The sequence below is a fragment of the Eptesicus fuscus genome, chromosome 2 (assembly GCF_027574615.1).
Source record: "Eptesicus fuscus isolate TK198812 chromosome 2, DD_ASM_mEF_20220401, whole genome shotgun sequence".
NCBI lineage: Eukaryota > Metazoa > Chordata > Mammalia > Chiroptera > Vespertilionidae > Eptesicus > Eptesicus fuscus.
The window spans coordinates 68,568,875-68,594,818 of NC_072474.1; the positions used below are offsets into that span (position 1 = coordinate 68,568,875).

The 25,944-nt window shown below is 39.5% G+C and overlaps 2 protein-coding genes across 2 annotated transcripts; both read left to right on the plus strand.

Annotated features, from left to right (window-relative positions):
• Nucleotides 1–1,132: 1,132 nt before the first annotated feature.
• Nucleotides 1,133–25,944, plus strand: CCNI (cyclin I). The gene is made up of 7 exons (XM_008143656.3): nt 1,133–1,680; nt 12,545–12,701; nt 16,144–16,272; nt 19,289–19,363; nt 19,504–19,644; nt 19,941–20,171; nt 24,367–25,944. Exons 2-7 carry the CDS (start codon nt 12,588–12,590, stop codon nt 24,808–24,810), a joined length of 1,134 nt encoding a protein of 377 aa, XP_008141878.1. The 5' UTR covers nt 1,133–1,680; nt 12,545–12,587; the 3' UTR covers nt 24,811–25,944.
• LOC129151844 (ubiquitin-conjugating enzyme E2 N-like) lies at nt 7,575–8,279 on the plus strand. Its single transcript, XM_054728106.1, has one exon. It carries the CDS (start codon nt 7,639–7,641, stop codon nt 8,095–8,097), a length of 459 nt encoding a protein of 152 aa, XP_054584081.1. The 5' UTR covers nt 7,575–7,638; the 3' UTR covers nt 8,098–8,279.

The following is a 25,944-nucleotide window of genomic DNA, read 5'->3' on the forward strand; positions in this document are numbered from 1 at the left end:
AATCAATATACTGGGTAACTTTAGATCGTGACAATTAGCTCACAATTGTTTATCCTCTAGATTGTAAACACCATTAAAGCAGGAGCTATTTCTATTTCCGTCTGGGTTACTTCCAGTTTGGTAGAGCTTAGCACCGAGACTGGCCCGCTGAAGAAGCTCAACACGAATTTGTTCAATGACTTCAAATAGGCATATAAAAGACAAATGACAAACACTACGAAGACTGTGTAAATAATTGAGTAGGAGTCTCTTCCCCCCTTTTTTTCTCTCAAAACTTTCTGTAATTCTAAATATTTTTTTATAATTAAAACAAAAGATGAGCAAGAATTACCATCGGTGAGTAAAAGAGCCCCAAATAAAAACTCATTTATATGTCACCACACACTTGTTAAACACCTGGCAGTAAAATCCAGTCTGAAACACTCAGATGGGTTGGTTAAGTGGATAGAATTGCCTTGGCGCATTACCAAGTAGGCTCCGGGCCTTCAGCAGTATAATGTACCGTTTTAAGAGGCCTTAAGCAAAAAGATGCTTTAAGGACAGGATCGCACAAATGCCCCCATTTCTAAGGCGCTTCAGCATCTCCCCCGACCCAGGACGTGGCAGAGAAAACACCGCAATTCTTTTTACACGTCTATGATAAGGGGACACAATTGTTTTTGCGAGAGCAACAAAGAATACAACATCCTTACACAATATATAATCTCCTACCAGCCCCAGAGACAGACTAGCTTGGAAAAACCCAGATAGCGCCAGCTTCGGCCCCAGCAGCATCCCGAAACAAGCCCACCCCCAAAGCGGAGCGCTCGGCTCTTCTTTCTTCCCGGGACGCGTGCGCAGCGGAGCTGAGAGGGGCGCTGACGTCATCGTGCGGAGGAACCCTCCGCTCCTCCAAGGAAACGAGTCCACGCACCTGTGGTTTCCTTAGCCCACAGGAGATGTTCTCTCTCCCTTTGCCCCAGTGCCAGAGTTTTCCCCAGCTCCTTTCCAAAGGCCTAGCTTTTTTTCCGGATTCCTCCGTTCGTTGCACGGGGAAGGAAAGGGGGATAGAAAGAGAGTCCTATCCAGTGTTGTTTACGAGGCGAGCGCTGCCTAGGGATCCGTCCGCGAGGGCGGAGCCGAGGGAGCCGGCACTTCTTCTTCCCTCTCCTCCCTCCCTAGCCTTCCCCGCGAGCGGACGCGGCAGCGCCTCGGTCTCGCTTTTTCTTATTTTCCTCCCCTTCCCCTTCCTTTTTTTTTTTCTCCTTTTTTTCCCCTTCCTCCCTTTCACCATTTCCCCTTGGAGGCGCTTCCCCCGGGCAGGGGCAGAGCCGGTCTCCCTCCCCGCCTCTCCCCGGCCCCCGCCGCCCTATGGAGAGAGGGAGCCCCCTCCCCACCCGGGCACTAGCGGTGGCCGTCGGAGGAGCGAGACCGGCGCTGGCGGCCTCAGGTCCAGGGTCGTCATGGAACTGATTCGCTGACCGACCCACCGGCTGCAGCCGTGCGTCCTGCTCGAATACCAGGTCCCCCGTCCCCCGGCCCGGTTCCCCGTCTTCTCCCTCCTCAGCCGGCCCGGCCCTGGTCCCGCGCGCCCCGCCGCTGCGCGCCGAGGAAGATGAGGTGGTAGCGGGACCCCGGATGACCCAGCGTCACCACTGCGAGGCGAAGAGCTCTGCCCGGGAGGAGGAAGAGGAGGAGAAGGTGAGCGGGCGGGGGCGGGGGGCTGCCCGGGTCTCGGCGACCCGCGCGCGCCGCCCACCGAGCCCCCCCCCACCCAACTCCCACAACACCTCCTCCCCGCCCCCCACCCCACCCCCGTTCATAACATCGCCCCTCCCTCTACATCCCCCCGCCCTCGCCAATCCCCCCGCCAGCAACCCCCCCCCCCCCCCTTCGCCTGCGCCTCCGCGGGGACCTTCCGGGCGCTCCCTCGCCGCTTCCACGCAAGAACAGCTCGGCACCTGCCCAGTTTGCCAACAGCTCTGCTCTGTTCCCTTTTGGGCTTTTTTTTTTTTTTTTTTTTGGTCACCGAGTAACTTTCTTTGTAAGGACTGCAGATTGCCCTGTCGCGCATTTTCTGGGCTCCGCGAGCCTGCATTCATGCACCAAGAAGGGGACTCGCACACTCCCACCCGTAGACCTCAGACGATGTACATTGCCAAGCGGGGTGCTCGCCAAGGGAATGGGGTGAACCGTCGGTGCTGCCGGAACACGAAGAAGGAAGAAGGGGAACGTTACCCAGGGTGTGGGTGGGGGAAATTGAAGAGGAGGTGAGAATTGAGTTGCACCCTGAAGGGCAGACAAAAATAGCGAGATGTTGAAAAAAAGGGAAGAAGGGCCACTGCTGAGCTCGAGGTTCTATTGCTGATCATACTGGAAGGAGTTGAGAATTGGATAGCAAAACAGTGGGAAGTGTCTCGGGAGGCAGGATGGCATCAGATTGAAAATCTCAGAATGCTAAGCTCAACTATTTAGCCTTTGTCCTGCCACTGAGGAGTCACTCAACATTTCAGCAGCAGTGTGAGGTTGTGATCTGATGTTGATAACAACACTTGTTGAGGCTTATGGGACAGTTTCTGTTCTAAGTTGTTTGCAACTCATTGAATCCTCAAGGACTCTGAGGCAGGTTTCATTGAGGAGTCTCCTTTCACAGATGAGGGAAACTGAGGCTTCACAAAATGAAGTAACTTCTTCCGTAGATGACACAGCTAGAACCCGGTGGACAGAGTTTAAACCCCAGCAATCAGGTAGTCTCTGTTCTGAAAAGGAATCTGTCGAAAAGATTTAACAGTGGTGTTACCTGTTTCTAGCTTTTCAGGTCATTTGTGGCAGCCAAACAGAAGGGAATGGATACATAGAGTAAGAAAGAATGGACAGGATTTAGATCTGCTAATCTGGGACCAGCCAGATGAGTGAGTCTGAGCTTCTGGACCAGGAAAATCTTAATACTGATGAAGAGCAGGCTGGTAGAATTAGTGTGTTGGGAAGGCGAAGTAAAGATGATTTGCATTATAGATGATGGAGTTTATGTGGCAGTGTGACATCCTAGTAGGTTAGAATGGAACTCGACAACATTTTTCGGTCAAGTTTAGAAGCTCACAGTGTGTGTACATGGTTTATTTTGATTGTATAATACTTTGAAAAGTGTTCACATGTCTTTGCATGTTTCTTCATCTTTAAAATGAACTTAATACCAACTTCATAAGGTTGTGGAGGATTAAATCAGTTAATATGACATAGTACTTTGAATAATACCTGGCCAAGTAGCACTCACTGTTTTTGTTGTTAATCCTCACCCGAGGATATATTTTCCATTGATTTTTAGAGAGAGTGGAAGAGAGAGGTAGACAGAGAGAGAAACATCTGTGTGAGAGACACATCAATTGGTTGCCCAGAGGTACATCGTCAAGTGCCTGTGCCCTTGACTGGATCAAACCCTCACCCCTTCAGTCTATGGGCTTATGCTCTAACCACTGAGCAACTGGCTAGGGCGTACTCACTGTTTTTACTTGTTAATCACTTAAGTGTAAGTTGAAAGAACTGTGGAAAGGCATGGAGATTGGGAAAGAGAGCCGCCTGTTTAGGAATTATAGGTAATGTAGTTCATTATTATGTTAAGGGCATAAAGTCAAGAAGGTATATTAGAACATGAAGTTCTTGTATGGTTACATTAATAAGTCCATCTTACTTAGAAGATGAACTTAAGATCCAGAAGTCAGCACCAATACAGAATTATTAATAGTTGGTGTTATAATGACAGTACATATAATTCCATCTTAGTGAAGTTGTTTATATTATACTAGAGGCCCGGTGCACGAAATTCGTGCACGGGCGGGGGTGGGGGGGTGTCCCTCAGGCCAGCCTGCACCCTCTTCAATCTGACATGCCTCTCACAATCCAGAACTGCTGGCTCCCAACTGCTCGCCTGCCTGCCTGCCTGCCTGCCTGCCTGCCTGATTGCCCCTAACCACTTCTGCCTGCCAGCATGATCAACCCCTAACCACTCCCCTGCCAGCCTGATCGACACCTAACTGCTCCGCTGCCAGCCCAATTCCCCTAACTGCCCTCCCCTGCAGGCTGGTCACCACTAACTGCCCTCACCTGCAGGCCTGGTTGCACCCAACTGCCCTCCCCTGCAGGCCTGGGTCCCCCCAACTACCTTCCCCTGTAGGCCTGGGTCTCCCCCAACTGCCCTCCCCTGCAGGCCATCTTGTGTGTTGGAGTGACGGTCAATTTGCGTATTACTCTTATTATATAGCTATCCATCACTGTGTAAGAGTTTATCTCAGATGAGCGGGAGGCCCGGCATATCCTATATAATCCTATATAATAAAAGCCTAATATGCAAATCGAACAGCAGAACGACCAGTCACTATGGTGCGCACTAACTACCAGTGGGCAGATGCCTAACACAGGAACTGCCCCCTGGTGGTCAGTGTGCTCCCACAGGGGGAGCGCCGCTTAGCCAGAAGCCAGGCTCACGTCTGGCTAGCGCAGTGGCGGGAGCCTCTCCAGCCTCCGAGGCAGCGCTAAGGAGCAGCTGGCCAAGTGGTAAGGAGCAGCAAGTGGTAAGGCAGGCAGTAAGGAGTGAGGGCTCCCGGACTGCGAGAGAGATATCCGACTTCCGGCAGGCAGATATCCCCCGAGGGGTCCTGGACTGCAAGTGGGTGCAGGCAGGGCTGAGGGACTCCCCCGAGTGCACGAATTTTCGTGCACTGGGTAGATCTATAATATAGTTTATGCTGTACAATAAGGATTTTATAAACTGCACTTACACAGTAAGCTATTTGATAAACATGGAGAAAGAAGCAGAAGTAGCAATTGAAAGAATGGGGAGAAGAGCCCTGGCCAGTTTGGCTCAGTGGATAGATTGTTGGCCTGTGAACTGAAAGGTTCCAGGTTTTTTTCCAGTCAAGGGCACATGCCGGGGTTGTGGGCTCGATCCCCAGTGGGGGACTTGCAGGAGGCAGCCGATCAATGATTCTTTCATCGTGGACATTTCTATCTCTCCCTCTTCCTTCCTCTCTGAAATCAATTTAAAAAAAATGGGAAAAGAAATATGCAAGAAACTGTCATAAAGTTAGAAGTGTGTGTAATATGCCAACCAAAATACAGCCTTTTTGTTTTTTAGTTCCTTTAGACTTTTCTATCTGAGCATTCAAAATTCTGGCTGTAACCAACAATGTGCAATATAATAACAAGATACAACTCTTAACATTTTAATAGATAAAACAGTAAAATTATATTTTACATGTTTGTATTTTATTCCTTAGCAGGATTCATTATTCATCTAACTCAATCTGTTTTACTTATTAGAAAATGGGCTTTGTTCTGCCAGTAAAAGAAGTAAAACTCAAGCCAGTGCTTTCTCCATAATATTATCTATCTTACTGGAGACTTAAAAATGGAATGTAGGCCCTGGCCTCATGGCTCAGTTGGTTAGAACGTCATCGTGTACACCAGAGGTTTCTGGTTGGATTCCCAGTCAGGGATTGTGGGTTCAATCCCTGGTTGGGGCATGTATGGGAGGCAACTGGTTGATGTTTCTTTCTCCCAAGTCAATAAAACATATCCTCGGGTGAGGATTAAAAGAAAAAAGAATGTAAATAATAGCCTGCTAATATAAGTTACTTCCATAAATTGTCTCTTTTTTTTTGCTTTTTTACATTCTTTACTTTTAAGTAATTTCAAAAAGAAACCCTTTACCTGGATTCACCTATTAATATTTTATTTGTTTTATCATTTGTCACCCCTCCCCCCTGTATGTATGTGTATAAGTTGCGTACATGATGGCCCATTACTTCTAAATTTTAGTGTGTATTTCCTAAGAATAGGGATATTCTCTTCCAGAATCACAGTAAACTTATTTACTTTAGTAAATTTAACATTGTTACATTTACTTTTTTTAAAATCATTTTTTTATTTTCCATTACATTTGACATAGATCATTATATTAATTTCAGGTATACACCCCAGTGACCAGACATTACATAACTCAACGAGAGTTATGATTTTCATGCACTGGGGCAGGAGTCCCCTCAGCCTGGCCTGTGCCCTCTCGTAGTCTGGGACCCTTCAGGGGATGTCCAACTGCCGGCTGAGGCCCGATTCTGGGGATCGGGCCTAGACATCCCATTCGCAGTCTGGGACTCCTTGCTCCTTACCACCCCGCCTGCTCGCTGCTCCTTACCACTCAGCTTGCTGCTCCTGCCACCACCACTGCACTTACCAGGGGCAGCTCCTGCGTTGAGCATCTGCCCCCTGGTGGTCAGTGCACATCAGAGCGGTCGTTTAGCCATAAGGGTAGCTTAGGCTTTTATTATATAGATAAGTGACCACCCCAGTAAATCTGGCACCCATCCAGCAACATGCCTACTTATTAGAATATTTTATTAACTATGTTCTCTGTGCTTTACATCCCCATAACTATTCTGTAACAACCAGTTTGTAGTTCTTAATACCATCACCTTGTTCTGCTACATTTACTTTTATCTCATCTACTGTCCATGTTCCCATTATGTCATTTGACCCAAAAATGGCCTTTTTAGCATTTTTCTCCAGTACAAGATCAGCCTAAGGTCAGATTCTGTAGTCATTTAATCTGGAGCATCCCCACAGATGCCCTCCATTCTTTTTGTCTTTCACTTGCATTATTTATAGCCCATTTTTTAAAAAAGTTTAAGCGAATTTAATCTTTTCTTTTGTTTACATCTTAGTGTGAGCAGAGAATGATTCCTTTTTCTTCTCTCTTTTTAAAAATATATTGATTTCAGGGAGGAAGGGAGAGGAGAGATAGAAACATAACTGATGAGAGAGAATCATTGATCAGTTGCTTCCTGCATGCCCCGCACACTGGGGATTGAGCTTGCAACCTAGGAATGAGCCCACAACCCAGGCATGTGCCCTGACTGGAATCGAACCCAGGACCCTTCATTCCGCAGGCTTGATGCTCTATCCTCTGAGTCAAACCAGCTAGGGCCCTTGCTCTTCTCTTAATATGGTGTATTACATGAATTGATTTCTGAGTGTTAAGTCAACTTTGCATTCCTGTGCTAGATTACATTTCATTATGGTGTATAATCTTTTTTTATGTTGGGAAATTCAGTTTGCTAGTATTTTGTTGGGGCTTTGTATATTTAGAAGAGATATTGAGCTATATAGTTTTCCAGTGCTGTTGTTTTTGTTTGGTTTTCGTAAGAGGGTAAGTAACTGGCCTTGTAAAATGAGTTGAGAAGTGCTCCTCATTACTTTTGGGAGAGTTTGTGAAGAATTTGTATTAATTTTTCTGTTAATGTTTGGTGAAGCCATTTGGGTATAGGCTTTTCTTTGACAATAGTTTATTTGTTTACTAATTCAGTTTCTTGTTATATGGCTATTCAGCTTTTTTGTTTCTTCATAAGTCAGTTTTGAAAGTTTGTGTTTCTAGGTATTTGTCTTCATCTAAATTGTTTGATTTATTTGTATATAATTTATAAAATTCCTTTATAATCCTTTCTGTAATTAGGTAGTAATATATCCCCACTTTATTCCTGATTTTAGTACCTCATCCTTTGTTTTTCCTTGGTCAGTGTAGTAGAGGTTTGCCAGTATAAAAAACAACTTTTTGGAGGCGAGCGGAGCCGGAGACTAGACCGGAGGCCGAACTTGGGATCTGACAAGATGGCCGGGCTGCCCTGCAGGATTATCAAGGAAACCCAGCGTTTGCTGGCAGAAACAGTTCCTGACATTAAAGCAGAACCAGATGAGAGCAACGCCCGTTATTTTCATGTGGTCATTGCTGGCCCCCAGGATTCCCCCTTTGAGGGAGGGACTTTTAAACTTGAACTATTCCTTCCAGAAGAATACCCAATGGCAGCACCTAAAGTACGTTTCATGACCAAAGTTTGTCATCCTAATGTAGACAAGTTGGGAAGAATATGTTTAGATATTTTGAAAGATAAGTGGTCCCCAGCACTGCAGATTCGCACAGTTCTGCTATCGATCCAGGCTTTGTTAAGTGCTCCCAATCCAGATGACCCATTAGCACATGATGTAGCGGAGCAATGGAAGACCAACGAAGCCCAAGCCATAGAATCAGCTAGAGCATGGACTAGGCTATATGCCATGAATAATATTTAAATTGATCTGATCATCAAGTGTGCATCACTTCTCCTGTTCTGCCAAGACTTCTTCCTTTATTGTTTGCATTTAATGGACACAGTCTTAGAAACATTACAGAATAAAAGCCCAGACATCTTCAGTCCTTTGGTGATTAAATGCACATTAGCAAGTCTATGTCTTGTCCGGATTCACTGTTATAAAGCATGAGCAGGTGCTAGAAGTACCATCTGGACTGTTGTGAAACGTTTAAAAGCAGTGACCCCTCTCTGCTTTTATTCATTTCTCCCCATCATGGTTTAAGTATAAAGCACTGTGAATGAAGGTAGTTGTCAGGGTTAGCTGCAGGGGTGTGGGTGTTTTTTTGAGGGGTAAGTAGTTAAATTTTAATTGTATGGGCTCCTTTCCCCCTTTTTATGGTGATCTAATTGCATTGGTTAAAATGCAGCTAACCAGTTCTTTAGAATATGCTCTGTAGCCAAGTCTAACTTTATTTAGATGCTGTAGGTGGACAAGCTTGATTGTTTGAACCAAAATGGGAACATTAAACAAACACCATGGCCCTCACAAATAACATTGTGACTTTTCTGTCAAATGTAGAATCCCCCCTTCAAGAAAAGCTTGTGACCATTTTGTATGGCTTGTCTGGAAACTTCTGTAAATCTTATGTTTTAGTAAAATATTTTTTGTTATTCTAAAAAAACAAACAAACAACTTTTTTGGGAGGGGGGGTGCCAATTTTGATGATCTTTTCAAAGAACCAACTTTGGTTTCATTGATTTTTCTGTTCTCTACTTTATTCATTTCCACTTTGATATTTGTTCTTTTCTTCTGGCTTGCTTTAGATACAGTTTACTCTACTTTTTCCAGTGTCTTAATGTAGTATTGATTTGAGATTTTTTTTAATATAGGCATCTATAGGTATTACTTTGTCTGTAAGCACTGCTTTCATTGCATCCCGTAAGTTTTGATATTTAGGTAGTCTTTTTCATTCATCTTAAAGTATTTTATAATTTCCTTTGTGATTTCTGCTTTGACCCAGATTTCTTTGTTTTAAAAAAGTTGATAAAAGCATCTAAATATATGAAAGTCTTACTGAAGACCTTAATTGGTAGGAGATTGGAGAATAGGAATTTCTTGAACCTGACCGTATTCTTCTTTTTTTTTTTTTTTTTTTTTTCGTATTCTTCTTGATGTGATTCTATCCATTATGTTCCCCTTACATTCTCCCTAAAAATAATCTTCAAAGGAAGCATTGTAGGGGAAAAGTAATCACCAGGGGCAGCCAGCCATAGGAGTGTATTGAGTAGGTTGGCTGAAACTAATGGAATGAGATAGATAATTAGTCAAGTAAAAGCTTGAAGTTGTGTGGTTTTTTTAATGTGTTTTTTTACATTGATTTTAGAGAGAGGAAGGAGGAGGGAGAGAGAGGAAACATTGATGAGAGAGAAACATTGATCAGCTCCCCTCTCCTGCTAGGGATTGAAAGAGGAAATGCGGACATATTCCCTGACTGGTAATGGAACCAATGATCTCTTGGTGCGTGGGACATCACTCAATCCATTGAGTCACCCTGGCTGAACTAGTAAACTTGAAGTTTTGACAAAAGTTAATTACAGACTAAAATTAAGTTTAGAAGAATTTATAATCTGTGAAGTTAAATGTCCATCCAATATAGGTGTTTTTTCTAAATATCTTTTGACAGATAGTCATCTAGTTTATACTTCATTTCTAAGGTTACCCTTTATGTCTGCATTAGATGAAATTATAGTGAGTCTATTCAATGTATCCCCTTGTCCCCCAAAAAGGCACCAAATTCCCACACACAGTTGGATGGGGCAGGTGAAGGGGATGTACTTAAGAGTTGTAGTTAACCATAAATTATACTTAAATAGTGTGATGTGGCCTCTAAAAAAAATAGCTAATGATCTTAGATAACATTTGCAGTTAAACTGGTGCTAATTTAGAAGAGCAAACATCTTGTCATGTGAGGAACTCTTGAACAATTTTTCAGATATGGAAAAGATGAATTGGTGCTATCATTAGCAGCCTTCAAACATTTGAAGGCTTGGCTTGCTAAAGAGAGATTAAACTTGGGCTTGTTTTGCTTTGTTTTTGGTCCCCAAGGTTGAAAGGAACCTTTGGTTGAGTCCCTATTTCATCAAGATACTGTGCTGTGGGCACAGTGGGTTAATAAAAAAAAATGACATTAGTAGGTGTGATCACAAAGGAATTTATAATTTAGTATGGGAGAGAGTGGGAAGCTGCTTTCTCCCATACTAAATTATAATTTAGGAGGGAGAGAAATTACACCAGATTAAAGAATCAAGAGTTCTTGGAAAAAATTACCTTTGAATTTGGCCTTTCAGGGTAGGTATTATTTCTTTTCCCTCTATAAGTTTATTTACCTTTTTTCTTTTAAGTATGAACAGCTTATCATGCTCATTATAGAAAATTTGCGAAAACTCTGAAGTTTAAAGCAAAAAAAAAAAAAAAATTACAATCCAGTTAACTAGAGTTGTGGCACACCTGTTGAAAATCACTGAGTCTGCTATAGGTTTGAGTAACAAATAATTGAAGTATGTGAAGTGATTAATAAGAAAGAGGATAGTAGCTAGAGTTTGGGGATGATGATGTGGGAACTGAAGAGGCTTGTTGTGTGTGTTCAAATTTTAAATCCTATATAATAAAAGGCTAATATGCAAATTGGCCGAACGGCAGAATAACTGGTCGCTATGATGTGCACTGACCACCAGGGGGCAGATGCTCAACGCAAGAGTTGCCCCCTGGTGTTCAGTGCCCTCCCACAGGGGGAGTGCCACTCAGCCAGAAGCTGGGCTCACAGCTGGTGAATGCAGCGGTGATGGTGGGAGCCTCTCCTGCCTCTGTGGCAGCACTAAGGATGTCTGACTGCCAGCTTAGGCCTGGGCCTAATCCATCAGTCGGACATCCCCTGAGGGCTCCCAGACTGTGGGAGGGTGAAGGCCGCCGGGCTGAGGGTCCTTCCCTCCCACCACACCCCCCCCACACGTATTTCATGCACCGGGCCTTTAGTTATATAAAAGTTTGTAACTTTCATATGTTAATTCTAGACATTGAAATTAGAAAACAAACAAACCCTGAAGCACATACAGAATACAGGTACATAGTTGAGCTGAAATAGTTATAGGAGGTTTATAATGAAAAACAGCATTTCCATTCTGCAGGGCTCCTCACACTTTTCTCTAAAGGTTGTTATCAGCTCTTACCTGTTTATCTTGTTATTTAAGATCATATTTTCAAATAACTTGCCTTATTGCTATTTTTTATATTTTAGATTAGTATAAAGATGTAGCTCTCATTCTGTCTTTCAACACCCGTTATCATCCCAACATACAATTTTAATAATGTTTGTTGAAATCCTGTTTAGTGTTTTCATTATTATTGCTGTGTTAATACTGTGGTATATAATTACATTTACCTTCTTACATAACCTTTTTATTTTTCTGAAGTTACCTTTCCAGTTGTTAGCTTTCATCACATCTAAGTCTTCAGCAATTCTCAATTCAGTTTTCTACATACAGTCATAATTCTCAAAACTATAGTTTCCCCTTTAAATTTTTATTTTTTTAGACATTTCTCTCGGACTCTCAATTGCCCTACATTGATCTAGACTGTGGCTCTTTAAACTTGCTGCTCGATTTAGAGTGCCAGTCACCTTACTATTGAGTTTTCTGATCAACACTGCCCAATAAAACTTACTGCATTGATACAAATGTTCCTTTTCTGTATTGTCTAATAATGCAATATCTGCTAGTCACTTGTTGTTTCTGAGCACTTGAAATGGGTCTAGTGTGACTGAGGAGTTATATTTTAACTTTATCCAATTCTAATTTAAATAATCACATATGAGGCTAGTGGGCACTGTATTGGAAGCTCATTTCAAGATTGTTTCATAATGCCTTTTTTTTACTCTATGCTATTGGTATGTATTTTTGAACCATGAGAATTAATTAATAAAAAAATCAAATAAAAATTTTAAAATTAAAAAAGTTTCATACTCAAGTGATGGTTTCATACTGATTAAGTGGCAGTGGGTTGGATTTAATGTAATTGATGTAACTTTTTTTTTAAGAGGAATATTTGGGACTACTACTTCTAAGAATTCCTAGAATAAAAAGTTCATGACTTAAAATTCTTTGTCACAGTTTGACACAGTAATAATATAGTTTGATCAGGGTCCAGGGGTTCTATCAATCATAAAGCCATGTTTTCTCTTTATAACTGAGTTTTCAATTTAAGGTGAGAATGCATTAGATAACTATTATTGTAAATTTTTAATACATATTTTAAAGAGCTATAAAATCCTATACTGCCTCATAATCTTATTTTGTTTTATGAATTGCTTAATAAGAGCCAACATATTTATGCAATGCTCTACTTATTCTATAATTACATAAAGAGCATTGTCTTATATTTGATTTTATAGGTAGCTACATCAAGCTGGGAGCCAGGCAGAACCAAAGGATATCATGAAGTTTCCAGGGCCTTTGGAAAATCAGAGATTGTCTTTCCTTTTGGAAAAGGCAATCTCTAGGGAAGCTCAGATGTGGAAGGTAAATGTGCCGAAAATGCCTACAAACCAGGTACTGATATTTCTCTTTACTCTAGATAGATTACTTTTATTAGAAATAAGTGTACTGCTGTCCTATATAGTATCTTGACATGCATTGGAGAAATATGTACCATTAAAGGAAATGCTCTATTCTTTATTTTAGAAATATCTCCTTGTTTTATTCTGAAACAAAACAAGAACGAACTGTTTTTGTTTGCTTGTTTGTTTTATTTTTATTCTAATTACAGCTTTAGGAAGATAGGTATGTCTGTTTTCTTTCCTCATAGTCTGTGCCTTGCCAGCACAGCCAAAGGTTCGGTGAGCCTGAGTGAAGGCGGTGAAGGATTGAAGAAAAGACAGACAAGAGAATATAGCTGGGTCTCGGTGGATCTCCTGTGCCTGGCTGAGGCCACAGAGAGAGATCCAGAGGGCAAGCTGAGCCTTTATTTTATAGCCAGAGGTAAACAGGGTAGTGGTCACATAGTTACAATGTTCTTATGAGTTCCACTGCACCTCCCACAGCCCATTAGCTACCCAGATAGGATCTAGGGGGCTTCATAAGGTCAAGCTTAATTATGCTAAGAGGGCTGTGCCCTCTAAGCTGGGACTTGTTTGTGGCTTTGCCAACAGGTCAGTCTGAGGCTTACCTATATAGCCACTCCCTACAATAGTCAATACCTATAGTAGTAAGCTGCCTTTATTTCTACATATATAGCTAGCCATGGAAGCTGAGTATATATCATTGTCTTTAGGGAACAAAAAAAAAATGCACTATATTTCTTGAATATTTATAAGGAGTTCAAGTAAACTACTAAGGTAATACAATGTTAGAAGCTTCTAGGGAGATAGCCAGTTGACCTCTCAATTACTGTTGGTTATATACCCTTTTTTAAACAAAAGCACAAGTTCAGTATAAGTCAACATGACATTGCTGCCAAAACAAAACAAAATTTAGGGTTAGATTAATGAAATAACTTATCTAAGACAAAGTGAGGTAATAGTTTTACTTTATTGCTCATTAATGACGAGTGTCTCAATTTAAGAAACACACTAAAAAGAATATATCTAGAAAAAGAAAAACTGAAATGGTAAAAGGGAAATCATGTCAAACATAAAACGGTTAAAGAGCAAGGAATGTTTAATCAGGAAAAGAGATGACTTTATGGGTTTAACACCTGTCTTTAACTAAAGGGCTATTGTTTAAAATAAGAAATGGCTCTATTCTATATTACTCCAGTGGCTAGAACTAGAACCAATCCAAGTGACCACTAGAAAGAAGCAGGTTAAGATTCAATTTAAGATAATATTGTGAATATAGTGAAGAAAAACTTTCCAATAATTTATATAGCTTTTCCACAGTGGAATGAACAAATATCCAAAGCAGAGGATCACTTATCAGAGATGTTAGAACTTTTAAATTTTGTGGTTAGACTGAATCAGCGTTTCCCAAACTGAATGCATACTAATAAAATTATGAAGATTTTAAAAATACAAATTTCCACAGTTGCCACTACAAGCCCAGTGGGTGTGGGTGGGGCCTGGAAGCACTGTACAGGGCCTCCTAAATGATTCTGATTTGCCTGGTAACCCAGTGGTTTGAGATCCTGTATTTGAAAACCACATAATTAGATGGTCTTTAAGATTCCTTAAGAGTTCCAAAATAATGGGAACCGTCTTTATATAAACAGCTTGAAGCTGTTTTATGTTTGTATATGAAAAGCACTTGAAAAAATAAATTGGAAATATCTAAAAGTGCATGTCACTTTGACCAATCTTTAATTCCCCCAAAAGTCATGTGACAAAATTATCTTATACTTAAAAGTGCTATTATTATATAAAAGAATGTCTCTAACCTGGATGAATTATAAAGAAATGATCATCAGTGTTCATTTAATGAATGTTTACTGTGAGCCTATTATATGCCAGTGAACAAAAATGATACAACCCTACCCCAAGAGAACTCAGCCAAATCACCAAGAAACTATAATGTTGTCTCATAAGGAAAGTAGAGTGCTATGGGAGCCCATAGAAAGGGAGTAAAAAGTCTATAACATTCTGTGTAACCACTATCCTAAACTGAGGGATAGGGGATGCAAATAAAGAGAATTGTGAGAGATCCTTGAAGTAGGATTTAGGTGGGGGGAAGAGTAAGGTAGAAAGAGGGAATTGGAGAAAAGAAGCATAAAAAAAAAAAAAAGAGGCAAAAGGTTGGATTAAACCTTTACTTGTTTGGAATACTCACTTACTGAAAATACTCTTCTACTAATCTCAGAGTCATTTCTGTACTTTGTGTTTACCTGGCAGAAGTAGTACTCATATGGATCTGTTTTATTTATTAGTAGTAGATTAAGTGTTGCCAGATTTGTTTTATTTTATTTTTATGGTGCCTCAAGAGTAAAGGCATCTAAACCATTACTGCTTTAAAGTGTGTACCTTCTAAAAATTAAGCCTATACTCAGCAGTTAAAAAATAAGATATAGGAGGATTGAAACAATATGTGTTGTGTTTGTGTAATCTCTCTAGTGGTAAGTTAGTTCAGGTGACTTTTCCTCTTCAGTATTTTTTATCATTTTAAAATGTAATTTGTCTGTTGTCCCTCGTGTCTTTTATTTATTCCTGTTGACTGTAGCTTTGTTTTTTTAATTATCACTGGAGGACATGTTAGAGAGGAGGAGGTGGAGAGAGAGAGAGAGAGAGAAACATCAGTGGGTTGCCTCCCAATTGATCTACTGAACGATGTTCCAACCAGCTGAGCCGCTTGCCAGGGCTAGCTTTGTTTTTAATGGGCTATCTCATTCTGTTATTGTCTCTTTATATTTCCTAAGATAATTTAATGCCTATTTGTTGTCTTAGAAATTCACTATGTTATTCTCAAGAATTGGAAAAACTTAATTCCAAAATTACTATCAATTAATAACAGTATTACCTAAACTAAAAATGTTATATTACTTGTAAACTTCAATTTAATTATCAATAGATAGTGAGATGACATAATGAATATTTTATTTAATACAGAATGAGAATATTAGATTTTTTAAAAATATATTTTATTGATTTTAGAAAGGAAGGGAGAGGGAGATAGAAACCTCAATGATGAGAGATAATCATTGATCGGCTGCCTCCTGCACGCCCCCTACTGGGGATCGAGCCTGCAACCCAGGCATGTGCCCTTGGCCGGATTCGAACCTGGGACCCTTCAGTCCACAGGCCGATGCTCTATCCATTGAGCCACACCAGCAAGGGTGAGAATATTAGATATTGATGTTAAATGCTATAACTAATATATAAACTTTTATCTTCATTTATCTTATTTGCTAGATTTTGAATAAACTTGAAAACATTTTTAACATATAAACACTATTCCATAGCACTTGCTAACCTTTTATAAGAGAGAATTCTAAACATATTCTTGATGATAACTTGAAACTTTACTTGTTTTATTTTAATTTTATGTTTTAATTGTTCCCTTATAGAATGTTTCTCCATCCCAGAGAGATGAAGTGATTCAGTGGCTGGCCAAACTCAAGTACCAATTCAACCTTTACCCAGAAACATTTGCTCTGGCTAGCAGTCTTTTGGACAGGTTTTTAGCTACTGTAAAGGTAATTAATTATTTTAGGATACACTTAAACATAGCCTCTTGTTTGAGGCTTTATATGCTAAACTGGAGGCTATTAGTAAACATTCTATAAGATGGAAAGGAATAGGAAAACCTTCCTGGATATGATTTGTGTACCTATAAGAAGATATGATGTTCTTTATTGCTTTAAATTTTCAGGAATGTTTCTAATTGTGTAATTTTGTTGCTACAAGTATTCCTAACTTATGCTTAACCTGTGAAATTTTTGATCTCCTAATTTTATTGTAAACCATATAGCATTGGCAGAATGTTTACTCATCTTTTAACATAATGTGGACAGTGAATCAAATTAGGAAAGTATAAGCCTGTTACACATTTTTCTGTCACTTGTTTATTGAATATTGTCTGGTTTTCTGAACAATATATACTTTCTAGAGGCATACATTTGGAGCATAACAAGATGAACTGAACTGTCATAAAATAATTTGTATTTTTGTTGAATGGCAAATATATGAATACGTTTTATATTGACCCTGTTGGTACATCTTTGGTTATATTATGCATAATCAGTCATAGTGGACCCTCAACAGATTTAAAGCAGAAAGTTAGCATTTATTTAATGTCAAGGCATAAAAAATTTAAAAAGCAGTTCAGTTGTGACTTGTATGTCTAGGATTATATAAGCTGGGGGAACTATGAATTCAGTACTGAGGGTTCTATACTCTTTCTTACTAGGTATGAAACATAGAAGCCATTTGGATGGCTATTCAGTTACCTTTTTATGTTTCAAACTAATGCTCTTAAGAGACATTAAAAAACCTTAATTACAATGATACTAATTGCCTGAAATCTGGGTTATCTGAGATGCCTACTTTTATCTCAGTATCAAGTCCCCCACCCTTCCATCCTGGTTCCCTAGAACAACTAACCTCCCTTTCATAGAGAAAGATGCTTTTAAGGTCAGTGTCCTTTCTTGGGTCATACATTCTTCAAAAATTATTAATGAACTTATTGTAGCTTTTATTATAGGAAATATTATTACTGATCTTATTAAACGTTTTAAACTGATTTGGGCAAGTTTCTAAAACAGAATTTTGCCAAGTATAATCTGATTTTTTTCATATTTCTTATTTAATGGGTCCTTCATGTTGTTAGCATCAGATATAGTACTGTTATTTAGATGGTTAGTCTACATTGAAATAACCTAAAATGTATTCATAGTTTAAATAAAGGCACTTAAACTTTAAATAAAATTTAAATAAAAGGGCTACAGCAAAGAGTGGAGCGTTAACCCTAGCTGTGCAGAATAAAGTGCTATGAAGCTCTTTAAAAGTGTGGACCCTGAGTCCTCTCCCAGACTTATTGATTGTGAATCTCTAGTACATGAGATCTGTATGTTTGTATGTGAAGAATACATCCCGATGTACATCCAGGACTGAGAACTACTGTTAGTTTAAAAATAAAATCACACATTTGCTGCTGGGAATCTTTTTATTACTAAATTTTTTTTGGTGCCCTTGATTTAGGGGTTGCATTACCTACTTGAAGTTATTAACTGTTGGGATCTTTGTAATGAACTCTGATTACCTCATAGATGTGGGTTTGATATGTTGTACACATGGGGAAATAAGGGAACCTGGAAAGCTCTCTTAGCAACAAGATCTGGCTCACTTCCTAGATCACTTGTTGGTGTCTCTAACCTCTGAGACTTGTTTTCTCATTTATAAAAAGATGTAATAGACATGACAATATTTATGGAAGTCCTTTCTGAACTGTATTAACTGGTTAGTATTAGTGATTATTTTAAGATATTGGTAGTATTGAACCAGCTTTTATTACCTCATACAGGCAGAAGATCCTAAGATTCCTAGACAGTATGCCACTTGTCCTGAGGCACAGTGGTCATTGGCATGTCTGTTAAAAAGTTGGTTAATCAGGGTTGTACTATGGTCATCAGAAGGCGTCTCTAGTTTCACAGAAATGAATGTAATATTTAAGTATAAAATACATGTTGATACAGGCTTTCTTTGTGTTGTATAACTTACCTCTGTCATCTATACATATAAAAGACTAATATGCAAAATGTCCACTCGGGAGTTTGACTGAGAGAGACCGGGAGTTTCGATTGCTTGCTATATGATGTGCTGACCACCAGGGCGTGGCACGGAATGTGAAGGAAGGCCCCGGCTGGCAGCCACAAGGCTCCTAACGGCCCTAATCGCCAGCCGGGCCTAGGGACACTACCCATGCATGAATTTCCTGCACCAGGCCTCTAGTACAATATAATTAGGACTAAATTGTTTTGGTTACTTAAAACTGGATTCTGATGCTGGATTGGCAAACCCTTATTCTACCAGTAAGGTAGAAAGTGGACTAACTTTATTGTAGATATGGAAAACAGGCAAATTCCAACCCTACTATGGGTGTCAAACCTAAGAACTTCTTTTAAGCCACTGATTGATTCTGGATATATTTAGGATCCTTTCATTCTTATCATGGAACTTGAATATATAATTTTGTGTGTGTGCACATTAATAATTAGAACATTTCTACTTGTCGGCTATCCTATATTTTTTTTAAAGCATTTGAAATTTATTAATAGCCTTCTTGTATTTTCTTCTATTTAATTCTAACACCTCATATGTTAATTTTACTGATAGGATAGGTAAAGAGAATAAAACTAGCTTAAAAGTACACATATACACAAATATTTTTATTTTGGAGACTTTTGTTTATTAAATTAAAAATTGTCTTCTAAAATCAAGCTCTTCTCTGCTGGATAGAAATGAATTTTGGCTAACTAGCATTGATTGAACTTCCAGCAATGGAATGATGCTAGTCTTTCCATAGAATATCAAATGACTAGGGTTGCGAAGTTAAAAGTCAACTGATCTTAGAAAGCAATGGGTGGAAATCAAATGAATTGCTTTCCATCGAATATATGCATACTTGTCTTATCTGCTTATCTAGTTTTTTTAAATAAACTCTTAACTTTTGAAGAACCACTGAAGTTGCTTTTTCGCTCTTTATAATTGTAGGCCCATCCAAAATACTTGAGTTGCATTGCAATCAGCTGTTTTTTCCTAGCTGCCAAGACTGTTGAGGAAGATGAGGTAAATGTTTTTCTTTAAAGATTATGTCTCTTTTTTGAATATTTCTCTCCATTTATTCACCTGCTTTTTGTTTACTAAAACGAAAGTTGAAAATGAAATTTTTCTGTCCTTTCCTCTCTGTCCCTCTTTGGTTTGGATAGAGAATTCCAGTACTGAAGGTGTTGGCAAGAGACAGTTTCTGTGGATGTTCTTCATCTGAAATTCTGAGGATGGAGAGAATTATTCTGGATAAGTTGAATTGGGACCTTCACACAGCCACACCATTGGATTTTCTTCACATTGTAAATATACCTGAAGTTTTTTAGTTTCTTATTTGAATATATAATCCTATTTCAGTAACTTGAAAAGTAGATTGCCTGCTCATTTGTTTTATTCTGAATTTTAGGAAACGGGAACTTACTGCGAATAGCTAAGGAAAAATTAGTAATTAGGGTGTATGTCAAATCACTGAAGCTAACATTTCAAACTTAAAAATTGAATAACACTAAAAGTTTCATCTATTTCTATACATAATTTACCTAGACATTTAAGTAAAACTAGAATGATGATCTTGTAATTTTTTTTTTTTTTTCACCAGTTCCATGCCATTGCAGTGTCAACTAGGCCTCAGTTACTTTTCAGTTTGCCCAAACTAAGCCCATCTCAACATTTGGCAATCCTAACCAAGCAACTACTTCACTGTATGGCCTGCAACCAACTTCTGCAATTCAAAGGATCCATGCTTGCTCTGGCCATGGTTAGTTTGGAAATGGAGAAACTCATTCCTGATTGGCTTCCCCTTACAATTGAACTGCTTCAAAAAGCACAGGTAGGTGTCAGTCTAATTAAATGGTGTTCATTTCAAGTGTATCCCTGATTGGCCAGACCCCAGCGTCTGCCCCCTGGTGCATGTCAAAGCGACTGGTTGACCGGTTGACTGTCTGCCTCCTGGTGGTCAGTGCACGTCATAGCGAGTGGTTGAGTGGCCTTAGCGTATCATTAGCATATTATGCTTTTGATTGGTTGAACAGACGACTGGACACTTAGCATATTAGGCTTTTATTATATAGGATTTCTTTATTGGAACAAATGACATCCTTCTAGATGCCACTTGATTTGGTCTCTGTGCCTGTTCCCAAGCTAGCACACAGAAAATTTTGAAGTGTTACTGTTACAGAGAAAGGACAGACTTTGAAGCATAAATAAAAAGAATGTTGTAAATAGCAAGTGCATTTCTGTAGCTTTGAGGGCTGTTCTCTCCTGAAGAACACTGGAGAAGCTGCTGCTTCTCTCTCATAAGTCTGCTGCTCGAAAAAGAAAGTGTTCACTGAGTCTTGTTTCCCCCTTTACTGAAGGAGTATCATAAGCTCGGAATTGAAGGCATCTTCTTAGAAATAATTTCATTCAACTCCTTTATTTTATACCTGTAGTCCAGGGAACATGGGGCTTTTTCAGAGATACACAGGACTCCTTAGTAGTAAAATAGACAAAAACACAGTGCTTTTTCAATACCACACAAACCTTAAGGATTCCAGTCCAGTGGTTTTTAGAGTTTCTTTCAGAACTGGAACCCTTCCCTCACCCCCAACACACAATCCCAGAATACAAAATAGGAAAGTATCACTTGATTATATGTGTTTGGGGCAGAGACCTGTTGGGTCCAAAGTCCTACTCAACATGGCCTCTTCCATTCTGTAAGCTGTTTGAACATAGTTTGAAAACCACTGTTCCATTCTTTTATATAATATAAAGTTATAGTCCACAAACATTTATTGGGAATTCTGTGATCTAGGCACTGGGAATACAGTGATTCTAAAAAAGGAAGTCTGCCCCATGTAGTATTCACGTTACAATGGGGGCGATAGTTAAAAACAAGGTCAGGAAACTTTTAGAGACTTTGGGACTTGGTCTTAGCACTTCTCTCAAATCATCTTGGATTGGAGGCCAACCCTTGTGGCCCAAACCTGATGACTCCCGATTCTTCAAGATTCAGTTCTGTCTTCACTAAGTTCGCCAGAGTTTAGGTAATCTTTGTGATTAGACCTGGGACAAAGCCATAGTAATATCAGATATTCCTCCTGGATTTCTGATTCTGGTATAGGAAATTCATATTGGTGAGATCATGCCAGAATTACTTCTGACAAGTTTCCCTTTGCTCTGGGTTGAGAGGACTGTCAGTGGCCCATCACAGACATCTCGTGCTATGCGGAGGCCACTGTCACTAGCTCTGCCTGTGTTCCTTCCAGACTTAAAACTACAGTGAGTGTTCCCGGTTTGAAAGACAAGCTTCCTCTTGTCCCTCCTAGTTTCCCCACCCCTATTAGCTCATATGCTACCTGTTGGTCACCATTCTGAGATGCCTAAACCCTTTTATCTTCTTACCCCTTCTCTCATTACTCTAATTCTGTGGCTAGCCTCAATATCCTCCTTTTCCTGACTGAGAAGGCCCTCCTTGATAATCTTAGGATGTTAAACCTTATCCAAATTCATGTGGTGATCTCTCTATCACTAGCCAGGCAGTAGTCAAAGTAGATGTTCCTTACTGTGGTATAATACAAAAATTAGAGTAGTGAGTTAAAGAAGCATACCCTCCTTACCAGGGTCTCCCAGTTCTTCCTGAAGGTGTCTAAGGTCAGACTGTTTTGGTAGGATTTCTCAGAGCTTCATGCTGTGCAGTGAACCCAGATCCATCTGAATCTATCACTTATGTCTTACTGTTCTGTTCCCCCTTTCCAACAGTAAACTATTTGGACATCTACCCTGTAAACTTTCAGTGTTTAATCTCTAATATCTTTCTAGTTGTATCATTTTTAAACAACATTTTTATTGATTTCAGAGAGAAAGGGAGAGAGAGAGAGAAACATCAATATTGAGAGAGAATCATTGATCAGCTGCCTCTTGCATGTCCCCTACTGGGGAACAAGCCCACAACCAAGGCACATGCCCTTGGCCGTTCTATTCACTGAGCCAAACCAGCTAGGGCTACTTGTATAATTTTCTGCTAGTTCTCATCTCTATAACAACCCATTTACTTACTTTTTTTCACAGAGAAAGATTATAGTGACATAGTCTTCCTTTTACTTGAAATTCATCTCTTTTCGTAATTTGCTGTGGTATTATGCCTAATGATCAAAGCAGTAAAATATATGTAGTACTTGTACTTTTCTAGGCCATTAAGTATCATTCATTTGCTAAAGCAGTTTATTAAACTAGGTACTTATTTTTTAGAAATCATTTTTACACTATAGTCTTTTTTAACTTCCCAATTTCTTTTATTTCTATCACCTCTTTTTTGTAGGCTTCTTGAAGTACTGGATAGGGTACCAATCGCCTTAAGGAACTTTGAAATCCCATCCCTTTTCTGTGTGCTTTGTTCCACTGTTTTCCTGGGTAACAAGTAATGAATATATTTAGAGATAAAAACAATTTGTGACCACATGTGTTCTTGTAGAGTGTGTTATTTTTCGTTACTTTTCTGTGGTATTGCAAACAGTCATGCTTGTGTGCTACAGGTTACATATATGTGAATAAAACTTGGTTAAGAAATATCCAAAAATGCTTATGAAATATATGACTGGAAAGTTATATATTTAACTATACCTTTGATAGTTAAATAGTCAAGATAGGCTTCCAGAAGGGTGGTGGTAATTAGCCAGATCTGGAAGGTAATAGATAGGTAATGCAATTTCAACAAGTAGAAACAGGATGAGTAAGGGTAAAGTAAGAAAGGGCAAGATTTGTACAGAATAGAGAGCAGGCCCATTTGGCAGGAATGGAGAGCACAAATTGGGACATGTTAGGAAATAAGGCTGGATAAGAAGGCTGGGTTCAGATTGTGGAGACCTTATTAATAAGCTAAAGAAGTGACCTTATTGCTGGTAGGCATTGGGGTGCCACCAAAGAATTTTGAATAGGGAAGAAATATATGTTGCTAGAGGAAGATTATTTTGAGTACAGCTGTAATTACAGAGAACAGAGGGCCAAGAGACTAATGACTCTTTACCAGAGGTAAGATTTTGAAGGCCTTCCAAAAGATCTTGGGATCTTGTAGTCTATAATAGAAAAGCTAAATGTTTAAATAGATCATGCTGATACAATGTGATTGACTTTGATGACAGGTTGATATAGAAACAGATGATTCTGGAATTTGGGTGTTTAAAAGGCTGGTGGAAGTCAAGGGTGGCTTCAGGAAGGATTGATATATGAACTGTCCTGAAGGGTAACAAAAGAACTCGCAAATTAAACAAAAACATTTCTTCCTAGTGTTGTCAAGCCTGCTATTTTTCTACAAAAATATGACTTGTCAAAAGTTCTCACGCTGAAACCGGTTTGGCTCAGTGGATAGAGCGTCGGCCTGCGGACTCAAGGGTCCCAGGTTCGATTCCGGTCAAGGGCATGTACCTTGGTTGCAGGCACATCCCCAGTAGGGGGTGTGCAAGAGGCAGCTGATCGATGTTTCTCTCTCATCGATGTTTCTAACTCTCTATCCCTCTCTCTTCCTCTCTGTAAAAAATCAATAAAATATATTTAAAAAAAAAAAAAAGAATCTACTTTAAAAAAAAAAAAAGTTCTCACTTACTGTCTAAAAAAGAAAAATACTTAAATTATTCTCAAGGCCAGGAAGCCTTTCCCATTTCTTATTTGAATTTTTTCTTGCCTCTGGCTTCTTCCTTCAATTCTTAATTTTAATCACTGAAGAGATTAGAAGAGGCAGGGGAATGGACTGGACAAAAGCAGATGTGGGTATGTAGCAGTGAGCACAAGAGCTCACGATTTTACTTTCATGAAGATGTTCAGCATATAATTGCAAATACAGAATTCAAGTTTCAAAGATATTTATATTAAAATACAGCATTTGGGAAGAATTCCTAAGATGATAGGTAAGCTGGAAGAATAGATAGGTTTGAGGTAAAAGATAGGGGGCTGGGGTGCAGAGGGCACAGGATAGAAAAGCAGCGGCAAAGATGACAGAGCAGCCTATGTTAATTAAATTATCAAAATTTTTTCCCCCCCACCCATCCCAGATGGATAGCTCCCAGTTGATCCACTGTCGGGAGCTTGTGGCACATCACCTTTCAACTCTGCAGTCTTCCTTGCCTCTAAATTCCGTTTATGTCTACCGTCCCCTCAAGCACACCCTGGTGACCTGTGACAAAGGAGTGTTCAGATTACATCCCTCCTCTGTCCCAGGCCCAGATTTCTCCAAGGACAACAGCAAACCAGAAGTGCCAGTCAAAGATACAGCAGCCTTCTATCATCATCTCCCAGCTGCCAGTGGGTGCAAGCATACCTCTGCCAAACGCAAAGTAGAGGAAATGGAAGTGGATGACTTCTATGATGGAATCAAACGGCTCTATAATGAAGATAATGCTTCAGAAAATGTGGGGTCTGTGTGTGGCACTGATTTATCACGGCAGGAGGGACATGCTTCCCCTTGTCCTCCTCTGCAGCCTGTGTCTGTCATGTAGCTTCAAGTGTTACCTTTAAGTGCAAGCTGAGGTCTACTATTCTGGGAGCAGGAACATGGAAGACCAGGGAAGGTATATACCGAATCAGGCTGATTTGATGTGAGCCAGAAAAGAAACAAAACCATTTATTAGTGTGGCTAATTATAATTTAACATTAAACATTAAGCACTTAAAGACCAAAAAAAAGTATAAAACTCAAAAGATCCAACAATTTTAAGTAAAAAATTTCTTTGTAGTATTTGTCAATTCTGCCATTTACTCTGCTAAAATGTAATGTAGGTTTCCCCATGTCAAAAGTTCACATTCAGTGTTGTTGTTTTTTAAGTTCCAAAATTTCATAGCTAACAAACCCAATCCCATGTCCTGACTTAATTTTCCTCTTGCTTTTGCTTGCTTTTTTATTGAATACTTAATGAATTTAATGCATGTTGATCTATAGCCTGACTTCCACTGATTAGGAAACCCTCAAAATTATTTTTTTTAGCAATTCAGTGAACAGATTATTTCAGATTGACAGCCATATTTAATCCATGATTCAAATTCAAATTAATCTGAAAAGGATACTTCAAAATTGCCCCAAAGGAATCAGAGATGATAATAGAAAAATGCCTCACATTGCCACATTGATTTTTGTGTTTGTCTCATTTGTTTCTAGGATTTGGGGAAAAAATTATTTTTATTTTTGATGATCTTAAACTGAAACTTAAGTGTCATATAATTAGGATACTCTTAGATTTGCTAAAGCATTTTTGACATTTGGATAAGAAATTTGTGATAAATATGTCGAGGTACTTATCAAAGAAACATGTAACAACTAAAATTTAGATTTTATTTTTTTGTAATTTATCAGCTCCTTTTCACTCTGTAATCAGTAGGAGAGACTGTCGTGATGTTGGGACAGCTCTATGATTGGGTCTGTGACATATAATAACTGAATTTAGTTCCCTAGTTTTATGTTAAGCTATTAGGATTTTCTGGATAAAAGTTATTCTCTGCCTCCCAAGCTACCTATATTTCTCTTAATGACTCCTGTAATCTGAGCTCCCTGTGCAGTCTGAAGAAGGTATTGCAGCCAGAACCAGCCATGTACTGATGATGATAAAAGCCTCTGGTAGCAATAAACGTTGTCCTTAA

Excerpts from the sequence above, each read along its gene's own strand:
- LOC129151844 (XM_054728106.1), top strand. The coding sequence starts at position 7,639 with ATGGCCGGGCTGCCCTGCAGGATTATCAAGGAAACCCAGCGTTTGCTG.
- CCNI (XM_008143656.3), top strand. The coding sequence starts at position 12,588 with ATGAAGTTTCCAGGGCCTTTGGAAAATCAGAGATTGTCTTTCCTTTTG. Across the intron at positions 19,364-19,503 it reads AGACTGTTGAGGAAGATGAG|AGAATTCCAGTACTGAAGGT; the intron begins GTAAATGTTTTT and ends TGGTTTGGATAG. Across the intron at positions 19,645-19,940 it reads CATTGGATTTTCTTCACATT|TTCCATGCCATTGCAGTGTC; the intron begins GTAAATATACCT and ends TTTTTTCACCAG.